Below are 27,604 nucleotides of genomic sequence, written 5' to 3'. Positions count from 1 at the left end.
GCGCGCACGCCGCTCGGAGATTTGGGGTGGCGGCGGACAGAGCAATTGATTAATCTATAGTGGGGCTTAATTTCCGCACATGGTTATCTAGAAAATATTTAAAGTCTCAAAAAAAGAAAAATTTGAAGAAAAAAAATATTAGGATATTAAGATGAGATTTCCAGTGTGGCTTCGAAACTGACTAATATCCGCTTGATTAGAACCGGTTGTCAGCCAACGCCTCGTATTACAGACAATTTCCGACGAATACTCAAATAAAAATAAGAAATAATTAAAACCAGTTTTGTCATAGAGCTCCTTCGGCCCCTTGGGATTAAGAAAACTGGTTAGAATCTTATAGTTTTATCTTTTTAACATCCGCGGAAATCTGTCTATAAAACGATGAGATAAATAATTATTATGAAAAGGGTTGTTGCACTTCGTGCTGTAGCAATAGTTTGCGGTCATGAAGATTTAAAAATGAGATGTTGTGGAAGTCATTGCCCACAGCTATCTCGAGTCCCTAAAATATGTAGTTAGAACATAAACGAAGAAATGGGAGGGGGAGGAAATTTATTATCGAAAGTCCCTATGGAGAAAGGGGGAAATTTTGGGTGGGAATGGGTACTTTCGTCGCCGGAGCTAAACTATGGGGGGGGGAGGGGAATTTAACGGAGGTAAAGTCCCTCTGAGAGACAGATTAATCTAGACGCTTAATATGTAAACATTGCAAGCAACCTGTAAGACGCAACCTGTGTTTATATTATAACATATACAGTGATACCCAGCTAATATATATATATGTAAAACTAGCTAGAGTATAGTTAACCGGATCTAAAAATTTGTTGATATTAAAGACACATAAATATTATTATTAAACAAATATTTAATTGAGAAAAATATAAATATTTAATTAAAATCCAAACAATAGTTGTGTGAGATGTTGGAGGGTGTAGTGTGTAGTTCTCTGTCGCGCCTCCAGGAGGCCACAACCAATGCGGGTTCAGGTTCATCACCAACATTTAGTTTCAACTAACAGACCATTTCAAATTAATAAGTTTATAACAGATATTTTATGAATTAACAAATGTGATACGTGAAAAGCTGAAAGTAAAAAAAAATTGTGTTTCGTAGTTTTAAAACTACTTTTGCAGAGTAAAAGTCTTTTTAAGGTGATTTTGTGCTTATAAAAATTACCATTACAGCTAAATTAAAACTATCATTTCTCTATTATTTTTCTTGTTGAAGAACAAAAAAATTTATTTACTAAAAATCATATATGTGGGCCACCTAGCCATCCCCTTCCCCTTCATGTATAATATTTTTTCTAATAAATATATTTCTAGTCCCTATGGGGCGTTTTCCCTGGACGCGATGTTTAATTAGATAAAAAAATATTTTACTTAAGGTAACTTAAAGAACGTGTTTTAAACTTTGTGATTTTTTTTAGCCCATTCGTGACAAGTTCCCAAAGTTCAAAGTTTTGATTCACCGGGCTTCAACAATATATTTTTTCAATAATTACACAACAGAATTTAAAAAGTAAGGTGTCAAATCAAAGGTCTTACCATTTTTGTTCATAATGGCAATTTTCTTCATTTTTTTGTTGCGCTTTAGCACCTAAAAACCAACTTAATTTAAAAAAAAAATTACTTCAAAAATAAGAGGTCTACAAAAAAAATGATTGCATATCTAAATTCTATGGATCATTTTACATCTACTACCCACTAAAAAATCGACTAGCTATTTTTAAAAAATCACAAAAGTTAGGACACTTTCTTTGGAAGAAAGGAACATTGGACTGTAAATCACACTGGTACACAAAGTTTTATGACAACGTTCTCTTTGTGTACTTTTATTGAATTTTAATCAGTTGATTTGGAACAAGTAGTATTCAACTTTTCAACCAATACGTTTAATCTACAGAAGGGTTATTTTGTTTATAGTCATTTGGATTTATAAATTTCTCTGGTAAAAAGTGAATTGAAATTAAATGTTGGTTATTGCGCCAGGTTCAAGCACAAGTGGATTATGGACTCCAAGCAACTTACAGGCACACACACCATTATGCAATCAAATAGATTCAGATATCTAAAGGGATAAGACATTGGATTAAACTAGTGCTGAGATGGATTCTTAAAAAACTTTTGCCTCACTAAAATTAGTAAGGCTCGCTAAAAATTAAGAGGGGACAATTTTGCCTCACTATGTTAGTGAGGCAGTAAGCCAAAGAAGTTTTTTTTTAAATTATTTATGATTATTGTCAATCTTATTAAGATTTTTTGTTGTTGTCTGTTGAGATTTTCCTAACCAATGAACCGATTGACTTTTCGATTGTAGGAAAGATTCACATTTATCTCTGAATATTTAAACGTAGTGGGATAAAGTGACTCAAAAATCAGCCACGTGACGTCATAAAAACGAAGGAGATAAGTGAAAAAAAACCTAAATATAGATGGATAATCCCTCATTTTTATGACGCAAAATAGGTTTTAACGTTAAGTAACTTAATTTCGATTTTATCTTTTATCTTTTGGGAATGAGGGTAAATTACTGAGTTTTAATTTTTAAAAGTTTTATGAAGGTTGTGAAATCATAAACTTACTCGTATATTATTATGCAGACTGTCTAAATACACACTTGATTTTTTTATGTATATTTTTATCAAAACATAGCAAAAAGGTTTGAAAAATGCTTCAAAAATTAGTTAAACAATTTCAAATACAGACAAAGCTAAGAAAAGGATAAATATCTAAAATAATGCATAACGCTGTGTTTACTAAAGGGTCCCCTCGCGCCCCCTGGTGGTGGCCCTCACGATCTTGGACACCCTGGACACCCCGGGCACCCGGCAGGAATACATCACATCACCCATCACACGCAACAATACCCAGGAGATGGAAGGAGGTGAGGATAGTTAACATTTTCATATTTTTAAAACTGATTTTGTTTACCCAATGATTTTGAAAAGTTTGGACACAACAAATTTAAATTTAACAAAAGTACCCAAAGTTTTATAATAACGTTATCTTATTAATTGTCTCGAAAACTTTGGGTACTTTTATTGGATTTTGATTGTTAAGTTCCAAACTAGTAGTGACCCAACTTTTAACCCATAATTTTGATTTAAGGAAAAACAGTAACAAGCCCTTTTCACTCCACAGGGGGATCGAGTATAGGCCGCTGACAATTTGTCAGTGTTTCTGTAACAATATGGCTTTTTTTATGGATATGGGATAGGGTTGTCAGCCCTAAGCCCTATGATTGCGGTGTAAAGCGTCCATATGCCCATCAGACAACCAACCCTTTGATTGCACAACCTTTGTCTGAGAAGTCCTAACTGTGTATGGTAGTGAGTTGCGCCTGTTTTAGGCCAAGGCATTCCCCCTACTCTTACTATTTATGTCGCGCACCAGACATAGCAACAGTAGGAACCATTTTTAACGTCTGTAGTTATGACGCGGTGTAGGACCGAGATTCGAACCTATCACCTTCCCGACGACGAGCGGATGCGCTACGTGTTGAGCCACGGTCGCGGGTTTTTGATTTAAGGAAGGGGTAATTTTATTTATCATCATTGTGGATGTAAATCAACTTACCGTCTATTGTCTCATTACTTAAGATCTCTGCAGTTTTGATATCATCTTGAAAAGAAATTTATTTTTAGATCAGCAGGCGGGTGGCATGAGGCCATGACACTGCCTCCACCAGGCACCCTGGACCTTGGGGCCGCCAGGAAGGCGGAAGAAATGGTCTGGATGGATAGCTCAGCTAATTCTACAGGTATAGTGTCCATATCTATCTATCTAACTATCTATACCTGGAGCCACATGGAAGGCGGAGGAAATGGTCTGGATGGATAGCTCAGCTATTTTCTACAGGTAGAGTGTCCATATTTATCTATCTATCTATCTGTATATGGAGGCTACCAGGAAAGCGGAGGATGGATGGATAGCTTAGCTAATTCTACAGGTATAGTGTTCATATCTTTCTATCTATACCTGGAGCTTTCTATCTATCTGTTTATCTAGGTGGTGGAGGACAAGATGATTATGCGGAGGACCCCGAGGGTGATGATGGCAGTGACAGCAAGGCAGGACACATTAGCATAATAAATAGAGCATCACAGACATAGACGTCCAAGGGGGGGGGGTAATGGGGCGATTACCCCCCCCCCAAACGATTTTCCTCATTTTACCCCCCCCCCCCCATTTAAAATTTACACCCAACCATTTAGGAGGGGGTATTTACCCACCCCAAACAATTTTGGGGGGGTAAATACTCCCCCCAAAATAAAAAATCTCTAATAAAAAAAATTTTTGCGCACTTCGCGCGCATTTTTAATACTATATATTTAATAAAATTTAAATTACCCCCCCCAAAAATTTTACCACGGGGGTAAATTTTGGGGGGGGTAAACTAGATTTACCCCTGCCAAAAGATTTCAGGGGGGTAATTACCCCCTCCAAGCAAATTTTACCCCCGGGGTAAAAATTTTGGGGGGGGGTAAAAAAAATTTGCGGCGCGCTTCGCGCGCCATTTTACCCCCCCCAAAAACGAATTACCCCCCCCTTCAAAAATTTTTATCCCCCCCCAAAAAAAAAGCTTGGACGCCCCTGATCACAGACCAGGCATATAAAGGGATAGGACAAAGGCCGATAAATTGATGGACAGCCTCAATGTTTATACACAAAATTTTCACTTTTTAAGATTACAATCAGTGGTTGAAACGCTTGGACACTCAATGAACCAATCAAAATTCAATAAAAGTCCAACAGACGGACAGACATAACGTGAACTGCCCTCCCTTTATTTTTTAAGTAAATTAAAATTAAGGAGGTGGAGGGTAGACTTTTCTTACGAGGAGCCCTAACAGTGCGGGGCTACCAATATAACCTAACCTAATATGACCTAAAAAAAGTGTTGAATTTTGATAATATTTGTTTGCTTTCATTCCTTAACATTTGTTTGTTCATTATTTTTGGTAAGCTCAGGTAAGGTTATATTGGGTATTAGGTAGCACCATAGGATAAGGGTATCGCAAATATAGCCCCGGCAGGGTTTAGGCAATGAAAAACCCTACAACCCCAAACATTTTTCTCGTGATGAATAAAATTTTTAATGTGTCAATGTTGAAATATTAGATGGGGCTGAAAGATTTCTTTGCACACGATGATTTCTGTGAACAAGACTCTCCAGAATCTTCTAATAATAATTCTAATGAGAAATCTGGCAAGAGAAATAATGGAGGTGAGTTTTCCTCAGAACCTCCCATCCCCCTTCAAACCTCCATTTAAAACAAGATAAAATAATAAGGGATGGTAGTAGTTTTTCGTTTGTTAGGCTTAGAAAATAATTACCCCCCCCCCTCCCTTCTTTTCAATTTATTTCAGAAATTATAAAGGGAGGAGGGCAATAGGAAAAGATTTAGTTCTTTAACATCTTATTCCCTTCCCTGTGTTCAACTTACTGGACATAACCCTTTTTTTAAATACTAAAAATTCGACATAAACCCTAAAAATTGTATTTTGACTCAATATTTCGAGATTCAACAGGTTCAACTGTAGTAAACTCAAACCTTGCAGGGTTCATTTAACACACAACTTAACCTAACCTAATTGTTTAAGGTGGACGACGTCAAGAGAAGCCGCCATACAGTTACATAGCTCTGATAGTTATGGCCATACAATCTGTGCCTAGCAAAAAGTTAACCCTTTCAGAAATATATCAATATCTACAGGTAAACCTAACCATAGTTAAAAAATGTCCAATATCAACCTACACTTCGTCATAACTAAAGATGTTTGTTGTAAAACTTAAAATTATTCGCTTCATACAATATTTAATTAATCCTTATATCACAAGGGCAACGCGGCATTATTTTATGGAGAGACTGCGCATGCGCAAGTTACGTACGAAGATTCTGGAACAAATCAGCTGACTTAGTAGAGCGGGAATATTCTTGAAATTGTTCAGTTGAATACAACGTGTGATTTGATAACTATTAATAGTTTTATATTATTAAGTATTTTTTGATTTTAATTTGTTTAATGCATTTTTTCAGAGGTTAAAACAATTAAAATTAGAACACCCTAATTATATGTATTGTTAAAAATGCCGGGAGCTAAAGTGTATGCTATTTTCCGTCAATAAATACTAAGAAAATCCGGCAATCTTATTTTTAACATACGATAAATAATATAGACCGTATCTAATGTTGTTAAACGTACGTACGCGCCTCTTTTATATTATTAGGTATTGAAGCTACCTAAAGAAGTGATAGGTATTTCTGTGTGCCACAGTTCTAATTTTAAAGTTAATTCGTACTTTTACATCACAATATTTTATTTATATACAGTGATAAATGTATACTTTAAAGTTTTATTCAAACGATTTTTAAACAGTTTTTTTAGACAAAGTTTCATTTTACATATTATAGTGATTTATCAAATGTGTTAACATCCAGTGATTGATACAAATATTAGTTATCCCACTATCATTTTCGCGGTCTTATGTACTTTTGAAGCTTATAAGTGATTAATGTTAATGTAAATTATATTTCTTAACATTTCTGCGGATTTTTATGTACTTTACGAGCCAATTTCTATTCTGTTTCCTTTTGGTGAGCTCGTTAATTTAACATTATTATTTTTGTGTCGTACAATATTTAGCGTGAGATTTTATATTAAATCTGCGTTCATTGCTTGAGCTACATAAAATATGATATTTGCTTCAAGGGAGTATGCATGAATAAATTTCTGCCAATATATCCCCTTTATGTTTGAATATGATATGTGTTTCAAGGGAGTATACACTCTAAATCTTCAGTTAATGTATTCCCTTTAATTTGAGCATGAGAAATGCTTAAAGGGAGCGTGCACTAATTTCTCCTAATATATTCCCTCTATTTGTGCGAGATTTCATACTAAATCTGCATATTAAATTGCTTAAGTTACATAAAATTTAATATTTGCTTCAAGGGAGTATGCATGAATAAATTTCTGCCAATATTTCCCCTTTATGTTTGAATATGATATGTGTTTCAAGGGAGTATACACTCTAAATCTTCAGTTAATGTATTCCCTTTAATTTAAGCATGAGAAATGCTTAAAGGGAGCGTGCATTAATTTCTCCTAATATATTCCCTCTATTTGCGCGAGATTTCATATTAAATCTGCATATTAAATTGCTTAAGTTACATAAAATTTGATGTGAGTTCAAGGGAGTGTGCACCAATCATTGTCTGCTAATATATTCCCTTTACAATTGAATATGATATGTATTCAAGGGAGTGTGCACTAATTTTGTCTGCTAATATATTCCCTTTATAGTTGAATATTATATGTGTTCAAGGGAGTGTGCACTAATTCTCTGCCAATATACTCCCTTTAATTCAAGTTTGAGCTATACTTAAAGGGAGTATAGACTAATTATTGTCTGCTAGTATATTCCTTTTGCTAATCTTACTTGCTAGATTTCCTTTCTAATCTGCATAAAAACACTGGTTCTCAGTTCAGATCCAACACACACCCTTCACAAGTACTCTCTATTATCTTGGGTACTTAAGAGTACATTTCAGTTTTGGTCATACAATTATATAGCACTGAATTTTCAACTGTGCAAGAAAAATGACTAAGCCTCCGGATTCTGGTGACAATCTTAAAGAAAGGCAATCAAGGCTGAATCAAAGCATAACCGGTGGAACCTCAGTTCGTAGCAGATCAAACTCTACCAAAGAGCGGTCGTCAAACGCCAGAGGTAGACTCCAACAGGCAACAGGTGCACAAACACGGTCCCAGTCCGCCAAATCAAGTACGGCTGGTACATCAGCAGGTACTGATCCATTATCTGCATTAAGAAGATTCCAAAGGGAACAAGTCATAGAACAGAAGAGAGCAGTCTCCCATGTGAGTACAAGCACACCGATTGGGAGTCCCAACTCTAAATCCATTGGGGATGTCAGTAAGGACGAGCTTCAAGGTATAGGTGACGATGCTACCTCAACTTTCATCTCAACACCTATTGCAGCTAGTGCTGCAACTGCTTTGATTTCAAATCCTGCTGCATTGGACCCAATTGAAGATCATTGCTCCACAGATGAATTAAACACATTCCTGGATCTAATTGCTACCCATATTCATCATTATGGAACAAATATGGTTCTTGACAACAATTGGAAATCAAATTTTAATGCAAAATATATTGCAATATCAACAAAACTTGGTAAAGCCAGAATGATTGCCTTAGATAGAAAGCTGGAGTCTACAATCAAAAGATGTACTGAATTATCAGCAGCATTAGATGAACACAAGTTAATGCTGAGCATCAAATGTTCTTCAGAATCTAATCTTAGCAGCTTTCATGGTTTCCCGTCACTCATTCAAAATTCAGACTCACATTTGAGCATGCGTGGTATCCAACCGGTTTCTGTACCTGGCCATGAATTGACCAAGATTATTGAAAGGATTGCATCCCTTGAGGTCATAGTCCCAACAATCAATACTCTGAGATCACAACAATCTAATATAGCAGAGCGTGTTGCTATTCTGGAAGCTAATGAAACACTAGACTTGAATTCCAGACTCATTGCTCTAGAGAATGCTTTTAAGAATTATCCTTCTTCTCAATCTGTGGATAATCTTTCTACCAGGTTCAACACATTTGAGGCTGAATCCAAAGATCACATTAAATCATTGCTGGACAAAAATACTAATTTATCACAATCTCACGATGCCCTATTACGTGAACTTAATACTTTCAAGAATAATACAGCAATTGAGATTGAATCCCTACGACAGGCAGTTATGAATTTCTCAGGCAATGCCGCAGCCCAGGAGCAAACTGTTCCCATTACTGCTTTTACACAGGGCAATTCTGGGGATCGCCCAGCACTTGGTACTGCCAAAGAAAATAACATTCAACGTACTGCATCATGGGTTGAGTCTCAAGCTAATGTCACATATCGCTCAGCTAATGGACATGTTCTACATGACGAGTTATCCAACAATAACTGTCAAATGGAAAATCCTCAAAAAACAGTTAGAGAAAATCTTTATCCAATCCCTAGAACTGTGACTCGTCCAGCTACGCCTAATGTGAACATGTTTCCCATAAATCCAACTATTAATAGGAGCTCAGATAACGCATCCGCTGTAAGTAACAGTAGTGATACCAATAGCCCTTTGAACCTTCAAGCTAAGCTATTGAGGTCAAACATCAAAGGCTTATCAAGATTAATCGCATCTGACCCGGCTAAAATGTCTAAGTGTACATTATCTGATATATATAAAAATCAGTTAAGTACTATAGACTCACAGTCCAGAGAGATCCAAAGATCTATGCACCATTATATGAAAAATCCAATTCATGATGTTACTTTGTGTGAAGAAGTCACCCATGTAATTGATTTAGCTATAAATTGGACAATTAAGGTTAGAAATTTATACCACAGTCTTGGTATACATAAAAGATCCCAAGCTAGCAAGCTTTATGATAGCATGCCAAAGTTTTCTCGGCAATCTGATATAACAGTGTTTGAGTTTTTCAGAAGATTTGCTGCATATACAGAGGATTTTGATATTCTTGAGGAAAAGGCTGAGCTGTTGTATAATAAATTTTTATCGCCTAGCATTCAGGATGAGGTGTCAGAGTACAAGCATGACTATGAAGCAATCAAGAGAGTGCTCACTCACAGGTATGGAGACTTGAAGACAATCACAACAGATATCCTCTCTCCAGTTATTAAGCTAGTTAAGCCTAATAGACAGGATGATGTCAACATATGTCTTGAATACTACAGAAGTCTGAATTCTGCACTTCAAAGAATCAATAAGCTATTAAGCTCTGATGATATCCCACAAGATGAAGCAAAGGAATACATCTTTTCTCAGGATTTCTTGCACCTTTTACTGTCATTTATGCCTTATGATGCAAAGTCAAAGTTTGTTGATAAAATGCAAGTCATGGATGAAGATACAGTCAGAATCAGAGGTAAAACTGCATTTAAGTTAATTATTAACTCAGTCTATTTATGTTACCAATCACATGACACAGCAGCAAGAACTGAAGCTCCGCCAGGACAGGAAATGCGAAAGAATAAGACAGACAAGTCTAAAGTAGTTAAGATACATAGTGCTACTAATGAGCCCAAATCCACATCCGATTCTGATTCAGAAAATGATCAAGAACTCCCTACTAGTTCTGTAAATTTTCAAAGCAAGCCTGTAAGTACTAAGCCTACTTCGCAACTTAAATTTCCTTGCATTTTGGATGGACACAAGCACCAATTAAATGAGTGTAGGGAATTCTTCTTCAAAAGCCCCAAGGAAAGAATTGAAGAAAGGAAGAAGTTTGCCTACAGGCATTGCCTTGTCTGTTTACAATCTTCAGATCTCTGTAACTCTAAAAGGTGCTCCAATATTGAGCACATACCGACTGAATTAGTTTGTAAGGAGTGCAAGAAAATAGCCAAAACTAATCCTAGAAGATCTGTATACTCGGTACTTTTCTGCTTTAATCCTCAACACACAAAGCCATCAAATCTTGAATTGCTTAAGGCAATTGAAAATTACGTTCCTGGATTTATTCCAGACAATCTAAAGGCTCCAGTTAATATTGCATCACACTTTCAAGTCCTAGCTGGACTTAGGTCCAAGTCCAAACCAGCATCACTAACCAAAAAGCCAGATTTATTGAAACCAGTTCCAGTTTTTAATACTCACACTGGACAGGAAGACAATCCCAGTTCCGTAGACATAGTGCAAGAAATCAAACATGACTCTATTGGAGTTATGCAATTCTTGAATATTAAGGGCAAAGCTGTTTTGTGCCTTTATGACCGAGGTGCCAATCAGCACCTGGTCGAAGGCAAATTGGCAGAAGAAATTGGAATGAAGGTAACAGGCACAGAACCTAGTGCTATTGGTGTAGTTTCTGGTGGTAAAATATGGACGGAGTATGGTACATACCAAATGATAATCGGGCCAACCCCTGCTGGAAAGTACCATGAAATAGAGGCTCAAGGAATGCATACAATCACTACCAAAGTTCCCAGATATGATTTATCTTCAGTAAATGGTGAAGCCCGTGAGTTCGCAAGTATTTCTCAGGATTCACCTTTGCCAGAATATGTTGGAAGTGAGCGTATTGGCCTTCTTATTGGCTTAAAGTCACCAGAATTAGAGCCTGAGTGTGTTTTTACCCTACCTTCTGGAATTGGATTATATAAAGCACCATTCAAGGATATATTTGGATCCTACTATTGTTATGGTGGCCCACATTCCTCATTTACTGAAATCAATCAAAGGTTCCATGGAAATGTTAATCATTTTAATATATATTTCACTGAGGTAGTAAACCAGTACAGAAACTCTCTTTACCCTTCTTTATTGGCTGCCCTTGAGCCTGAACTCCTTGATAATGGTTGTGGAGTATCAGAATTCAAAGAACCTGATTTACCTTACAGCCTCACAAGCTTATCTGGGGAAACCTACTTTCCCACCCCTCTGGATAGTCACAGCTTTATTGAATTAGGTCATAATGTGGATGATGAAAGGATTCCTGATAATGAAATTTGTTCAAGTAGTCATTGCAAATGTTTTGTTACGTCAATCCTTAAGGCCAAGGTTCCTCTTAGAAGGCTTAAATCATTTGCAGATGAGGATGATAAAGACAACACCATAAATTTCAGGTGTGACAAATGCAAACTCTGTAAATGTTCCACCTCCAACAGAACAAAAATGATATCTCTGAATGAGAAGATTGAGCAAGAAATCATTGAGAAAAGTGTCACTGTAAATCTGGAGGAAAAGAAAGTCTATGTTGATCTTCCTTTTGTCAAACCTGCTGACAAATTCCTAACTGACAAGCATGGGGGAAGTAACAATTATAAACAGGCTGAAAGAGTCTATAAAACTCAGTGCAAGGCATCAGAGGAAATAAAGTCAATGATTCGAGAATCACATAAGGATCTTGTGTCAAAGGGATTCATGAGAAAGATAGAGGAACTTCCTCAAGAGCATCAAAATCTTATAAACGACAGCCAGTTCCAACACTACATGCCATGGAGATATGTACTTAAGGAGTCATCCAGCACTCCCCTACGCATGGTTGTTGACCCGTCTATGTCAGGGCTCAATCAATGTCTGGCAAAGGGTGAGAATAAAATGAAAAGGATTCAAGACATTTTAAACCGAGCAAGGTTTAAAAGGCATATCTGGACAAGCGATATCAGTAAGTTATATAATCGGTTACATCTTAAACCAAGCTCTTACAGATATCAGCTTTTCTTATTTGGGGATGACTTACATCCTGACAAAGCTCCTGATGTTTATGTCATGTTAGTAGCTTGGTATGGCGTCTCGAGCAGTGCCAATCAGGCAAGCTTTGCACTTGAAGAACTTGCAAGGCTACTTAAAGACAAATACCCCCTTGCATACATAGTTATTATACTGGACACATATGTTGACGACATGATAGGCGGTGCTCACACCATAGAGGAGTGTATGGAGCAAATTGATCAAGTTTTAAAGGTCTTAGAAGCAGGTGGCTTCTCAGTCAAGTATGTCATTCAGTCTGGCCAATCTAGTGTTGAAGAAGTAATCAAGGTTCTGGGTTATAAGTGGTGTATCCCTAACGATACTCTTGCCCCAGGCTTTTCTGAAATTAACTTCAATGATAAAAGGCGAGGTTTAAGAGCACCTAATCCTTTCCCAGTGTGCTCACCTGAAGATGTATCTGATCTTTTATCCTCTAAGAATATAACTCGTAGAATGGTTATTTCTATGATTGCTCAATTCTGGGAACCCTCTGGAATCTGGGAACCATACAAACTCCAGCTTAAGCTTGACGCTCAGGGCCTTTCAGGTATTGGTTGGGACACTCCACTCTCTTCTGAGATGCAAGAATATTGGCTATCTAGGTTCCAAGAATTTCTTGAATTGCCTAATCTCTCAGTTCCACGATTTATTCTTCCTGACGGTGCACTGCCAGAGAAAATCAGACTCCTTTGCATTAGTGATGCTGCAGAATTTGCTGGTGGTGGTGCAATCTATGCTGGAGTAGAACTACCTAATGGATCATTCAGCTGCAAGCTCCTTACCTCCAAAAGCAGGTTAATGTCCAGTTCTATTCCTAGGAATGAGCTGGAAGCCATAAGAATTACAGCAGCTCTTGCATATGATGTCAAATGCTCATTAGGAGATTCTGTAAGTGAAGTGTTGTACTTCACGGACAGTTCCATTGCAATGTCATGGTGTCACAATACCAAGAAGAGATTAAGACTCTACTGCCTAAATCGTATGATGGAAATTCGCAGACTCATAGAGGCTGTGGTTGGTAAACAGAACAATCTTCCTCTCTTTCATATAGATGGGGCTACAAATCCTGCTGACTTAATCACTAAACCATCTGCACTAAAACCAATGGATCTTGGTAGTGAATCAGTATGGATTTCAGGGTATCAATGGATGACTCTACCTTTAAATATGATGTCCATTACAACATATGAAGACCTTCAGCTCTCAGCCATTCAAAATCAGCAGCTTAATGAGGAGTGTTTTCCTGAGGTTCCACTACCCTCTACTCAAACAGCCTCAGTCATACAGGATCTAGCTAGTTATGATTCAGATCACTGCACTGGCTGCCCTTTTAATAGTGGTCATGTGGTCATTGAGACCTGTTATGGTATCTCTAGCATTTCCCAGCACTGTAATGATTGTGCATGTACCACAACTCTTCATTCCTTTGTTGCCAAAGGCGGCAGAGTGTCATCATACATAATTGACATTATAAAGTATGGATTCCTGAAGTCACTTAAGATCATGTCTAAGGTTTTGGATTTTATATGGTCAGTCAAGCACAAAGTCCATTTGAAAAATGGGCTTAAAAGAGTACCAACATGCCCAAAATGTACTGCAATAGAATCATGTGAAGGATTAGTTCCAGAGTACCTTAAAGTGTTAGATAAAGAAACTTTTAATTATTTCCTCAGGTGTGAGACGGCAGAAGTGATGTCCAAGAGCAACAAGGAAAAACTCAAGAATTTTCATTTACGCAATGGTATTCTATATGCCCAGGGTAGAATTCCTGCTGATGCTGAAGTCATTCAAAAGGATCTTACTTTTGAAGTTTTCTTTGATGGTGATGTAATAAGAGGTGTGTTACCAGTTGTTTCTGCTGAATCTGATCTATTCTTCTCTTTACTTCTTCACATTCATCATAATGTAAGAAAACATGCTGGCAATGAAGCTACTCTTAATGAAGTCATGAGATATGTATTCCCCATTGACAATCCTAGACGAGTTATCCAAGTAGTTAGGAAAAACTGTCCCAGGTGCCGATTGATCCTAAAAAAGACCTTGGAGTTGGAAATAGGGCAGCATCCACAGTCAAGATATCAAATTGTTCCTGCCTTTTATCACTCTATGTGTGATATAGTCTACGGATTCAAATCAAAGCCTTTTAAGAATTCTAGGGGGACCAGATCACAATCTGAGAGTAAGGTGTATGCTCTAGTAATTGTTTGTCTATTGACTTCAGCTACCAGTATTATGGTGTTGGAAGGCCTTGAAACTCAGGACGTCATTATGGCACTAGAGCGCCACTCCAGTCGTCATGGTGTACCATCCTGCCTGTTTGTTGATCAGGGCACCCAACTTACTAACTTGGATAAGGTCACCATAACTATACGAGATGCTAACTTGAAGCTTAGAGAGTCTTTGGGTATTGAAATTTGCCCATCAACAGCTAAAAGTCATATGGAAAGGGGTCGTGTAGAGAGAAAGATTCGCACCCTGAGAGAGATGTTGTTAAAATCAGCTATCAACACCCAGTCTCCTCTCACTCCTTTACAATGGGAAACAGTTTTTTGCAAAATGGCCTCCGAAATAGATGATATTCCACTAGCTCGAGCTGACCGTTCAAATTCAGCTGACTTGGGGTGGGACATCTTGACACCTAATAGGTTTAAATTGGGTAGGAGCCACAACAGAGTCCTTCAGGGTCCTATTCGTCTGACTGAGCAATCCTGTCCAGTACAACTTCTCAAGCGAATAGAGGATATTCAAAGATACTGGTATTTACTGTTACTGGAGAGAATACACCACTTGGTCCCAAAGCCAAATTCTATGTCAAAATCTGATGAGGTAAAGTTAGATGACATAGTAGTGTTCAGATTCAAAGACAACACTAATCTTAAGCTTGAACAATGGAGAATTGGAAGAGTAGTGGACATTCTGAAGAAAGGAAGAGGAGTCCTTATCTCCTATCCAAGCACTGTTGGCACTAAAGTTACTATGAGGTTTGTTGAAAGATCTCCTAGAGACATCTCTGTAATTTCATCAGTGACTGATCTCAATTTGAACTCTAGAGAGTTTTTCCAACAGATCAAGTTAATGAAATAATGCCTTTTATATATTTTATATCTTACCTATTTTATTGTGATTTTACCTTTTTTTTTTTTACCAAATAAATTATATCTTGAGTTTTTTATTGTTAGTGATAGATATACCTCTATATTTGCTCACTTTGTAAAATAATGTCTTTATTAAAGCTCCCGGTATCAACTTTGTATTATTTGCATATTTTATTGTCCAAATATATATTATGTTTAGATTAAGCAATGTCGGAACCATTAAACCTTAAAGCTAAGCGGAGATACCTTGATGAAAGATCTAAACCAAGAAATCCAAAATTGAATGGTGAAGAAAACTTTCTCACAGAGTCGTATCAATTCAAATTTTTTTCTGAGAAGTCTGATAAGTATGAGAATACCCTTTATGAGGAATCTGACATCTATAAAGATGAGCGCGAGGAAGCCCAAGTATCTTCCTGCCGTAGAATCTTTGAGCAACACTTTAAAATCTTTGAGAATTGGAATGTTGAGGATTTGCTTCCCAGGGGTAATTGCCTTGGTGATCTGCTTAAGGTAGATCAAAAATATACCCAATCTTGGCATCAACCTGTTCTCTTAGGAGGTAGATCTACAGAGATGGAACACCGCATAATCAATGTGCTTGGTTTTTCTGAGAAGAGTTTGTTGTCTGCATATGAGAAATACATGGAAGCTTTACTAGCTCAGCGCAAGAATGTATACAATGCTATGCATTTTCCTGTGTTTGTACAAACAATGAAAATCTCAAAGGATTCCTATTTTGAGTTGTTGCAGGCCAAGAATGATGGTAAAGTATCTCACACTATTACTGTTGAAGCTGATGATCCTAACCTGATTGATGTTCCTGTAGGAATCACATTCTCTGATGGCTACTGTTTCTCACTTACCATCAAGTTTCCATGGGAGAGAATTCCCAGTGATACCAATGGCCTCTATGTCCCTCTTTCCCAAAGTTTTGCATACACATTTTGCAAAATGCCAAGGCCTCTGGTAAATTTTTTGAATCAAGCTCCTGCCATGTATATGGACAATGCTGATCATTTGCTAAAGTTGATGGAGTCCTTTATGAATGATTTTTTCAATTTCAAATGCTTCAAGCTGAAGGTGTTTGATCTCGGAAGTCTGGCTGTTGCTGCTGGTTGCAGGATGGATTCCATGGACATATTCTCATTGGCTGTAGTTTGCACTGGTTACCCTTTTCCTGTTAACATAGAGTCAATGGATCAGAGGTGGGCTTGGAGTAGTTCTGAGACAGAAAATGATATAATCTGGAACTACCTGGACATGAGGTTGTTCGTAATGTCACAGATTTATCTGATTTTTATGGGTTCCCTTATTAGGAACTTGTTCCCAGACCCAGATATTGCTCTCTATGCTCTCAGAATGTCACAGGAATCATTCATCACATGGTTTTCTTGTTTTGTTGCTACTGCTCTAGTAGATACCAGTATTGACGATACCTCTGGATTGGGTGATGCTAAGTCTAGATCTGAATTGCTAAGGTTGATTAAAACTGGCAGCAATCCTCACTTGGAGCAATTGGCTGATCTTTATTCATCTGTCCCAGTTCCTCAGTGTGGTGGTGAGCGCTATTTACATCATGCAAGAAGCACTTTTATACATCAGTTTTCTGTGTTGGAGCGAATTCATCTTCAAGGTTATTGTTTTGAACAGCCATCTCCAAGACCTGATGTTCTTGATAAGAAGTATGAACTGCTATACAAGAGGGAATATGTCATTGATGATTCTGGTGCTCCCTGTTATTATATTGGTTTACAACCTAGCCCACAGTTTGCTGATTCAATTTATGAGTTGGATCTAGAAGGTGCTTCTCCTTACAAGGTGGAGAATCTCAAGCCCATGTATGGTCGCCAAATTATCCCTGCACTCTGTGAGTGGATTAGGCTAAATCATCATATCATTCCTCATTTTATGAGCAGATTGGAGGGACTCTCTACTGATGAATTGAAGATTTTTTGGATTGAGCATATAAGAGTCTATGATTATATGCGAGCCTGTATGTTAAGACTCTCAAATTTGAGAGGTGGAGTCAGAGCTCTTGATCTTGTTCTTGCTAAACGCCAAGATAATACTCGGGAGCATTTGGCTCAGATTGCTTCAGCTAATCCTGGAAGGAAAGGGAAGGAGAGGCTTGACCTACTGGATGATACTGTCCATCATGAGACTGATGATAGAGTTGGCCTAGTTCAGTCTGTTTATCAGGCTATTCCTGGGTCTAATGCTGAAGAGAATAGGAGGAAAGCAATTCAGAGAAAGCACCGTCAAGCAGAATATGTGAGGTATAATCCTGATGCTCTGTCCAGTAGGGATTATCAGAGAGCTAAGAAGATGAGAATAATGCATGAGGTTGCTGTCAAGGTTGGTGAAAGGAAGATAGTTAATGATCCTGTTGCTTCACTGCCAAGTAGATCTGTTCCCCAGTATTCAGGTGATGGCCAAGGTACTTCCTCTGGAGGCAGTAGACAGGAGGAGCTCCCATTGAGGAGACTTTCTTCCCAAGATGCCAGGCACTCTTTATCAAGAAAGAATCCCTCCTATCAGATTGATGGCTCTGCCAGTTCCAGGTTGTCTTCAAGAGGATCTTCTAGAAGTATACGTAGAGGAAGTGGTGGATATCCTTCCGGAAATCATTATTAAAAGGTGAGAATCTTATTATTTTTGGGGACTCCATTTAGTCCTGTTCATTCAGTTTTTTTTTAATGATATCTTTGTTTGTTTGTCTGTTTGAGGACTCCTTTAAGTCCTGTTCACAAAGTGATTTGTTCAATATTTGTATGAAGCTCTTCCGTTGCCGGGAATGTTGTAAAACTTAAAATTATTCGCTTCATACAATATTTAATTAATCCTTATATCACAAGGGCAACGCGGCATTATTTTATGGAGAGACTGCGCATGCGCAAGTTACGTACGAAGATTCTGGAACAAATCAGCTGACTTAGTAGAGCGGGAATATTCTTGAAATTGTTCAGTTGAATACAACGTGTGATTTGATAACTATTAATAGTTTTATATTATTAAGTATTTTTTGATTTTAATTTGTTTAATGCATTTTTTCAGAGGTTAAAACAATTAAAATTAGAACACCCTAATTATATGTATTGTTAAAAATGCCGGGAGCTAAAGTGTATGCTATTTTCCGTCAATAAATACTAAGAAAATCCGGCAATCTTATTTTTAACATACGATAAATAATATAGACCGTATCTAATGTTGTTAAACGTACGTACGCGCCTCTTTTATATTATTAGGTATTGAAGCTACCTAAAGAAGTGATAGGTATTTCTGTGTGCCACAATGTTAAAAAGGTACCTACTGCTGTTATGTCAAATACTTAAATATAAGGTTCCCGGACAAACGCAGGAGTCCCAAACGTCGGAGTGGACAAACGCAGGAGTGATAAAATATTAATTTGATTAGGTATTTCTATACAGGTTAGGTTAGGTTAAGATATGAATATACAAATAGGCCCAACGCAGGGGTTAGGCATTTAAAAAACCTAAAAAATGGTTTAAAATAGGTTAGGTTAGGTTAAGTAACCACTCCTGCGTTTGGGACTCCTGCGTTTGTCGTAGGACCAAATATAACATTATTTGTGGGTAGAATGCATGGCTTAAAAACAACATTTATTAAAATAACAATTTAAAAAAGTACTCTCTCTGTAAAGGGTTTGATGCACCTGTTTATGTGCCAACGTATTCCCATAATTGAACTAAAAGTATTATTCCACAAACGTCCCTTCATATCCTATATATTAAAGTAACAGGATGTTGTGTGTATATCCCTGTAGGTTAATTTACTTCCAGATTTAAGTTTTAGGATGGTTTTATGCTATTTTTCTATCCCTATCTTATTCCTTTAGATAGAGTGTCTCTAGATGTGCCGTTGAGTAAAATAAATGTTTGACTGCATTTTTTAGATTTTTACTTAAGAAAAGGATATAATACCTCAAATCAAAACTTTCTTTTCAGGCCAAATTTCCGTTTTTCCGTGGGTCGTACCAGGGCTGGAAGAACTCAGTGCGACACAACCTGTCACTGAACGAGTGCTTCATCAAGCTGCCGAAGGCCCTGGGCAGACCCGGCAAGGGCCACTACTGGACCATTGATCCCGCACAGGAGTATATGTTTGAGGAGGGCTCCTTCAGAAGGTGATTCAATTGTTTAATTGGCGTTTAAAGTGTCTATGGCTAACATTTAATCGAATTGCGATCTTTTAAATATCAGTATAGACATTTCTACAGTAAATTTTCATAATAAAAAAATAAACATCACAAATTCGCTAAATATGTATGTAACTTATTAAATTTTAAGTATTAATTATTTATATATTTTAAATTTGTCTACGACAAGAAAGATATCTGAGATTTGCACATTCACAGACATACCCTCAATATAGACTAGCTGCGCCCCTAGCATCTTTTTATAAGTATCCTTTTTTTCAGAAGACCGCGTGGCTTTCGGCGCAAAGCAATCAAGTCCTACCCCGACTCTTTATTCTCGCCGCCAACCTCTGTGTCCGTCACGGCCGGCGGCGCCGTGATCCCGCTGGACCCCTCCTCCATGCACCACCACCACCCGCACCACCAGAGCCCGCTGCGCCACCATCCCGCCTCAATGGGCGGTGGTGGCCACCACCCGTCGCACGGAGTCCACCATCCGTACGACACAATGGTCGGACCGCCGCCGCCGCATTCAGTAGCCGATTACGACCCCGCTAATATTAGCATAAGCACGGCGAGTATGTTAATGGGCGGCTCGGCATCTGTTTCGGCCCAACACGCGGCGGCGGCTGCCACGTTTTCTATGAACAACAATCATCATGTGCTTGGCAGCTACTCCGCTTATCCGACCTACGCACAGGTACAAGGGGTAATTTGGTTTAATTTAATTAGGATACATCAATCTATCTCTCATTGTCTTATTCCTAAAGATCCCGGAAAAATGCCAAAGAAAATCAAGGATCTAAAGGGATAAGACAATAGATGTTAAATTTATAAATGTCCCCCCCCCTTCCTGAAAAAAAATGACAAAATCTAAAAGGCAAAGATCAACAAATCAGACATAGAACAATTTACATTAATTGAGTAATAACGCAAACAAATTAAAATTAAACAATATTTACAAGCCTTAACAAAAAAAACATTAATATGGACATACTTGCATTTTAAATGTACGAAAGCATTTTCAAATTACAGAGAAGCATTGCTGATCTGATTTGGCCTTATTATCCTAGGAATTAAGCCAATACATCTTTTTTTTTCAAGGTTGAATACTCGCTGCCACCTATGGAGGGAGGACGCAGTGCCGACCTGACCGACCTGGCCCCAGCTGTGCCATGGTGTTGGGGCACCACCCCTGCAGACTATCATCAGGCCCTGCAGCCATTCCATACCTCAGCTCTGGATACTGATGCTAACTTAGGTAGGGGGCAGATAGATAGATAGATAGATAGACAGGCATACACACAGAAAAACAGATAGAAAGACACACATAGACAGACAGATAGTTGGATAGATAGATAAAAGGATGAATAGACATTTATGAGGGTACATGAATAAAAAGATAGACAGACAGACAGACAGATAGATAGATAGATAAATAGACAGAATCAATAAAGATGAATATTTAGAAAAAAAGATGGATAGACAGACAGCTAGAAAGCAATGAAGCAATGATTTTTTTCCCAACGTTGTCTTTCAAATCAACCAATTAATGCATATGAAAAGAAATGTATTAAGAATTTCCAAAATTAGCGCAGCAACAATAAGCTAATTATTCTAGAAACATTAAAAGAAGAATAGTGTTCTGTTATACAAAGGAACTTTTGAACAGAACATTTCCAACAAAAGATTATTTGCTTTATATGAACATTCTGAAGATAGAACCTTTTTAAAAGTTTTATTGCAAAATTTACTTAAGATAAAAATTAAGTTTTATTGCCCTTTCACTCTCTCTATCTCTCTATTTCTGTCTCTCCTCCTCTTTTTTTTCTCTCTCTCTCTCTCTCTCTCTCTCTCTCTCTCTCTCTCTCTCTCTCTCTCTCTCTCTCTCTCCCTCTCTCTTTCTCTCTCTCTCTCTTTCTCTCTCTATCTCTGGAGCCTCCACTCTCTCTCTATCTTTCTTCTCTCTCTCTCTCTCTCTTCCTCTCTCTTTCCTTCTCCCTCTCTGTCTCCCTCTCACTCATTATCTATGGCCAAGGTTAACCGTGAGAATTATTTTTATCTAATAATCTATCCTTCCTGTTTATCTATCTATCTTTTGTCCATCTAACTATCAGCCTTCCAATCATTCCATTTATTTATCTATTATCTATCTATTTGCCTATCTTTTTATCATTCTATCTGTCTATTGTGTTTGTATTGCTAGTAATCTCTCTATATATATCTTACTATCTATCTATCTATTAATATTGTACATAAATTTTTCTCATAATCTATTTATCTGTCCACCAATTTAGCTCTATATCTAGCTAACTAGCGGCTTCGCCCCTAGAATCCTTTGGTAAAGGTTGAATTACACTCTCCCATTTTTTATTCTAGTTTCAAAAGTAAAGTAAAAAAAACACTTTTGGGGTAAAATCTTTATTTTGGAGGGGGTGGTTAACTTATACCATCTTCCAAAATAGCTATAAACCTTCCCAAGACCTATAAGAAGCTACAATGTAGAAGAACCATATCGGTTTAGCAAGAGCCTGTTACCTTTATATAAAGAATATATCTATTGTGTCATTTTTAACGATTAATGTATACATCTATTTATTTTTCAGAAAAGTAGATATATTTTTTTTATTGCTGCACTACTTTGTGCAAAATTGTTCATGTCTTAATTATGGTGAGACTATGTTTCCCTAAAATTAATTGATTTATTAACTAAAGACACTTTCAAGTTTCAACACATATTTATCTATTCATCTATCTATCCATCTATCCATCTATCTATCTATATACTTATCTGTCTATCTATCTATTCCGTTACCCTAAAATTAATTGATTTATTAACTACAGACACTTTTAACACTTATTTATCTCTCCATCTATCTATCTATCTATCTATCTATCTATTAAGTTTCCTTAAAATTAATTGATTCATTAACTATAGTCACTTTCAACACATATTTATCTATCCATCTATCTATCTATCTATCTATCTATCTATCTATCTATCTATCTATCTATCTATCTATCTATCTATCTATCTATCCATCTATGCATCTATGTATCTATTTGGTTACCCTAAAATTAATTAATTTGTTAACAAGAGACACTTTCAACACATATTTATCTCTCCATCTATCCATCCATCTATCTATCTATATATTTATATATCTGTCTATCTATTCAGTTACCCTAAAATTAATTGATTTATTAACTATAGTCACTTTCAACACATATTTATCTATCCATCTATCTATCTATATATATATATCTGTCTATCTATAAATTAAGTTTCCCTAAAATTAATTGATTTATTAACTATAGTCACTTTCATCACATATTTATCTATCCATCTATCTATCTATAGATTTATATATCTATCTATCTATTCAGTTACCCTAAAATGAATTATTTATATTTATCTATCCATCTATCTAACTACCTATCTATCTAATCTATCTATCTATTAAGTTACCCCAAAATTAATTGATTTATTAACTACAGACAGTTTCAACACATATTTATCTATCCATCTTATCTTTCTATCATAGCACAGTCAAACTTTGGCGCTTGTATTATATCGACACAATATTGAACGAATAGTGTTTTCTCTTGGGAGGGAGGTGGTACTCTCCCCAAAATAGCTATAAACCTTTTCAAGGCCTACTAGAAGCTACACTGTAAAGGAGAACCATATCGGTTGAGCGGTCAGTGAGATCCTTTGGTACAGACAGACAAAGATCCTTTAAACTTTATTATTAGGATAAATTGCTGACTTTTTATATCTAATTTTTGTCATTAATTGAATGACAACACAATTAGTTTGGTTTAACAGAAATATCTTCAAGAGGGAGGGGACATTGGACTGTAAATTGTTATGGTACCCAAAGGTTTTAAGGTTTGTGTAAAACTTTGGGTACTTGTGTTAAATCTTCATTTATTGGTCCATTTTGAGATAGTCAAAAAGTGATAATTTAGTTATCATCATAGGTGATGCACATCAATTTATCGTCCATTGTATTATCCCTTAAGATCCCTGAAATCTAACTACATGATTTCAACACATACATCTATAAAGTTCTTATCAAGGAAGGACTTTGATATCACACACACACACGCACACACACACACACACACACTCATAATGATATTGATAAACCTAAATTTCAAAGATCTACACTTGGGAAAACTACTTTATAATCATTTCCAGAACGTCTTCACAATTTTTCACGAATATTAAATAAAAATCATAAAATTAATACCAGTCTTGTACACACGGGCCTTCGGCCCCTCGGGACTAACAAAACTGATTTTATTTTTCATTTTGATATCCTCGGAAAACTGTTTATAAATACGATGCAATAAATAACTATTAAAGATTCCAATAATATTCTATAGTATTAGTTTTTAATTAAAATTCCCTTGCTAAGTGTTAAGTGCTGAACATATAATCTAAGAACATCTAAAAATATCCTGCCTTCAAAACAGCAAAACTTGTATCAAGGAAAATAACAAATTGATGGTTATGTTATTTCTAGTGGAATTCAATAGGAAAGAAATATGCTAATGTATATAAAAAAGCACCTAAAAATGTCTTGAAAATTTGAATCATTGAAAGAAAACGAAGTAGTGGGTTTCATCCTATTCTAACAGTAGCCTTTGATAGGTTATTTTAGGTTGAGTTAGGTTAGGGAAATGCGAAACCCGCTACTTCGTGTTTTTTCCATGATCCGAAAATTTGCCTAAATATATGGACACTAAACACTCATAAGAACATTAACATATTAATTTCTCCATTTCATAATTGCAAAAACTTCTTCCCACCAGCAAATCTGAAAATCTTAAAATGAATTTTGATTTTTAAACATAGAAATCGATATAGGATATACGTGGATATATTGACAGGGGTAAATTTGTCGTCAATATAGTTTGCTAATATGGACCTCATTTATTGGTCAGTTCGTTAATTCAGTAGGAGGAAAGGGGATGTAGTAAAGGATGGTTTCTGGGTATCGTTATTTTAGCCAGCTGCGAACATCACTTTATCAAAGTACATAAAACAATCTGGTGCAACATCCAAGTAATAATATATCGAATATGTCTAGAGTAATAGGATACACCATTGTTACACCATTAAAGAATGGCACATTGAAATTTCACCAAAATATTAATTGTAATTTTCATAAATGCAAAAAATATTCCCATGAATTTAGATTCTAACTCTACATATTTATCTGTTGCTAAAGTTTTAAAGAATGGCTGATCATTTTAATAACAGTTATTTTTTGTCGCTAATAAGCTTTTTACAAAAAGTTATCAGCGATGACAAATTAATTACTTTCTTTATATAATTTACTAGCGGCTACGCCCCTAGAGGCCTCTAGGGGCACTTGAGGAGGGGAGAGTCGAATTTGATAACCCAATTTCTTATTTTAGATTTTAAAAGAAAAAGTAAAAAAAAAATTTGGGGGGGGGGGGATTTTCCATTTTTTGGGGGGGGTTGGGGGTGTTCCACCCCCCAAGAAAATAGTTATAAACCTTCCCTGGACCTATGAGAAGCTTCACTGTAAAGGAGAACAATATCGGTTCAGCGGTTAGCGAGATCCTTCGGGACAGACAAAAAACGCTTACTACTTTATATAATAGGATTAGCGGATTCGTCCCTAGCATCTAGTAACTCTGTATTCGAAGGGGCATAAGGAGAAAAAAATAACTTTAAATCATATCAAGTGACCTATGTGAAGCTTACCTAAAATAGAGAACCCAATCAGTTATGTAATTTCGAGATAATAAGCTTCAGACTAAAAACACTTACTACTTTACATAATAGTAATAATCAGAGATAATTTGGACTAAAATTTAGAATTATAGCCTAAAACCTGCCTTGGACCAATTCAAAGCTTCCCTAAACATTAAGGGATAAACCAGCCGTATATAGGATCTTTCATTACGTAAAAACACTCAGATACAATTAACAACTATATAAAATGGAATTGATACTTAAAACCTAAAAAATGGAATTGATACTTAAAACCTATATCTACAATGTTTAATTTTTTAGGTTACAAGCTGGATGGAAAGGTGGACATAGGACCGGATCACAAAACTGCTGGCAGCGGCCTTATCCATCCCATCTCATCCGCGGCCTCTACGCCGCCCGCATCCGCAGACCATTTGTCGGCGGCGGTATCTGCGGCAGCGGCTAGCAGTCCACCCCGCAGCCACAGTGGCCTAGAATCACCAGGTTTCAACAGTTTTTTAACGCAGCAAATCTATAAAATGTTTATTTCATCAAAATTCTCAGGGAGGGAGGGAACATTGAGTTGTTTATTACACTAGTCTCAAAAGTTTTATTTTAAAGTTTTCTTATTCGTTGGCTTAACAACATTGGAGACTTTTATTGAATTTTTGGTTGGTTCATAAAGTTGAGTGTGCAAACATTTCAACTTAAATCTAAGAAGGAATTGCCTAAAAACATTACATTTACCAAAAGTGGTTATTAAGGTCTAACTAACAGACAAACAAAAATGGTTTCTATTGGTTATATATTAAAAAAAGAAAGGAGAAAGAAAAGTAGCCTACAACCACCCCAAGTCTTAAATTTAAAAAATAAAGTAGCCTAAAACCATTAGGAGTCCAAAGAGAAGCTTTTCTAAAAAGGATGACGTAGTTTAGTAGTTATTGAAGACTGAAGCACCAGGCAAAAACACTTACTTTTTTATATTATAGGATAATATTGATATGTTTCAAGGTTTCAAGCTGGCTGAGGATTACTCTGTTAGCCGGGGAGTTGACTATTGTATGAAATATTCGACAACAAGTAACAACACATCCATAGGAGGAGGAGGAGAGGAGGGGGGCAAGAATACTGCAGCAGACCAATATACAATTAGACAATCTGAATTCAAACCAGCCCAGGTAAAGAAATACTTATAAGGGTGCACTTTCCCACAAAGTGCCTATCGAGCACTGAACCCCCTACACCGTATTTTTAAAAGGGATTGAATATACTTGACATAAAGTAATAAACGAAAAACTCTCCCTCTCCCCTTCAATTTGATTTTTAAAAAGGAGTTGGGGCTTGTTCTCGATTAAGCACATTGAAAAGTTATTATATTAAGTAGAACGATGTATGATGCCTAAGACCTTGGTAACCAGTGATACCCTACCCCCCCCCCCCCCCCCCTCCCACCTTCCAATACATGTGAAGCCCCTAGAGTCCATGGGATTAACAACGAAATCTTTTATGTTTAAGTGGTCAAAGTAATTTTTATTCTATCTTTCACTTTTCATTTGAGCAATTGGGCTGGGTTTAGGCTATTTTTTGCTCAGGGTATTGTGAATATTTATTTAGTTAAAATCAATGAAAAAAGTATAATATTTCATCCATTTTTAGGAATTTCTACTAAGCAAAGAAGGTAAAGGATCTAATTATAACGAAGAAGGATTTCAAACCTACAAACCATACTAATAAGAATTATAAAGGTTATGCAGTACCAAATCATAAGGCCAGCTCAAAACAATATGGAAAAAAAATACAATTTTAAAAGTGATTTAATAAAATGAAAAACAATGTTTTGTTGAATAAATTAGTTGTTAAATGTGATAAATGTCTAGATATGCCTTATTAAATATACTTACTTATGTCAAAATTAAAGTATTGAATTATTTTTTCTTTTGGTGCTTTCATAAAAAGTGTCTTATTGAGCAATGATACCCCTTCTCCTCTTTTTTTTTACCCAATGCCTAACCCCTGTGGGGCTCAAAATAACTAACATAACTTAACCTAAGCAGAACTTAAGTAATAAAAAATATTTAAAAATAAGTGGGAGGGAGGGATTCTGTTGCTTAACAGGGTATTATGACTGAAAGCGCCTTGTTTTTTATTTAGCAACACAAAAATGAATACATAAGTAAATAAACTTGATGTCAAATATTTTTTCTCTGTGATTTAATAGCTTTATTTTCTAACAACCAGTAATATAAATAGTCCTTAATATAGTAATAATATCTTTAAAAAAACAGGGCTTGACAGCCGCGCCACAGAATCACATAAGCCT

General features: G+C 36.4%; 1 protein-coding gene across 1 annotated transcript; it reads left to right on the top strand.

Annotated features, from left to right (window-relative positions):
• The first annotated feature begins 687 nt into the window (after positions 1-687).
• On the top strand, positions 688-27,604 carry LOC145321870 (uncharacterized). Its single transcript, XM_080163512.1, has 13 exons — positions 688-986; positions 1,992-2,032; positions 2,765-2,886; positions 3,647-3,762; positions 4,011-4,072; positions 5,124-5,229; positions 5,607-5,719; positions 19,360-19,538; positions 19,833-20,250; positions 20,655-20,811; positions 25,606-25,788; positions 26,296-26,462; positions 26,941-27,604. Exons 1-13 carry the CDS (start codon positions 920-922, stop codon positions 27,013-27,015), a joined length of 1,806 nt encoding a protein of 601 aa, XP_080019638.1. The 5' UTR covers positions 688-919; the 3' UTR covers positions 27,016-27,604.

The sequence above is a fragment of the Acartia tonsa genome, chromosome 6, assembly GCF_053477335.1.
Source record: "Acartia tonsa isolate MP-2025a chromosome 6, ASM5347733v1, whole genome shotgun sequence".
Classification (NCBI taxonomy): Eukaryota; Metazoa; Arthropoda; class Copepoda; order Calanoida; family Acartiidae; genus Acartia; species Acartia tonsa.
Note: the sequence above shows the minus strand (reverse complement) of the source record. Positions and strands in the feature narration are given on the sequence as shown.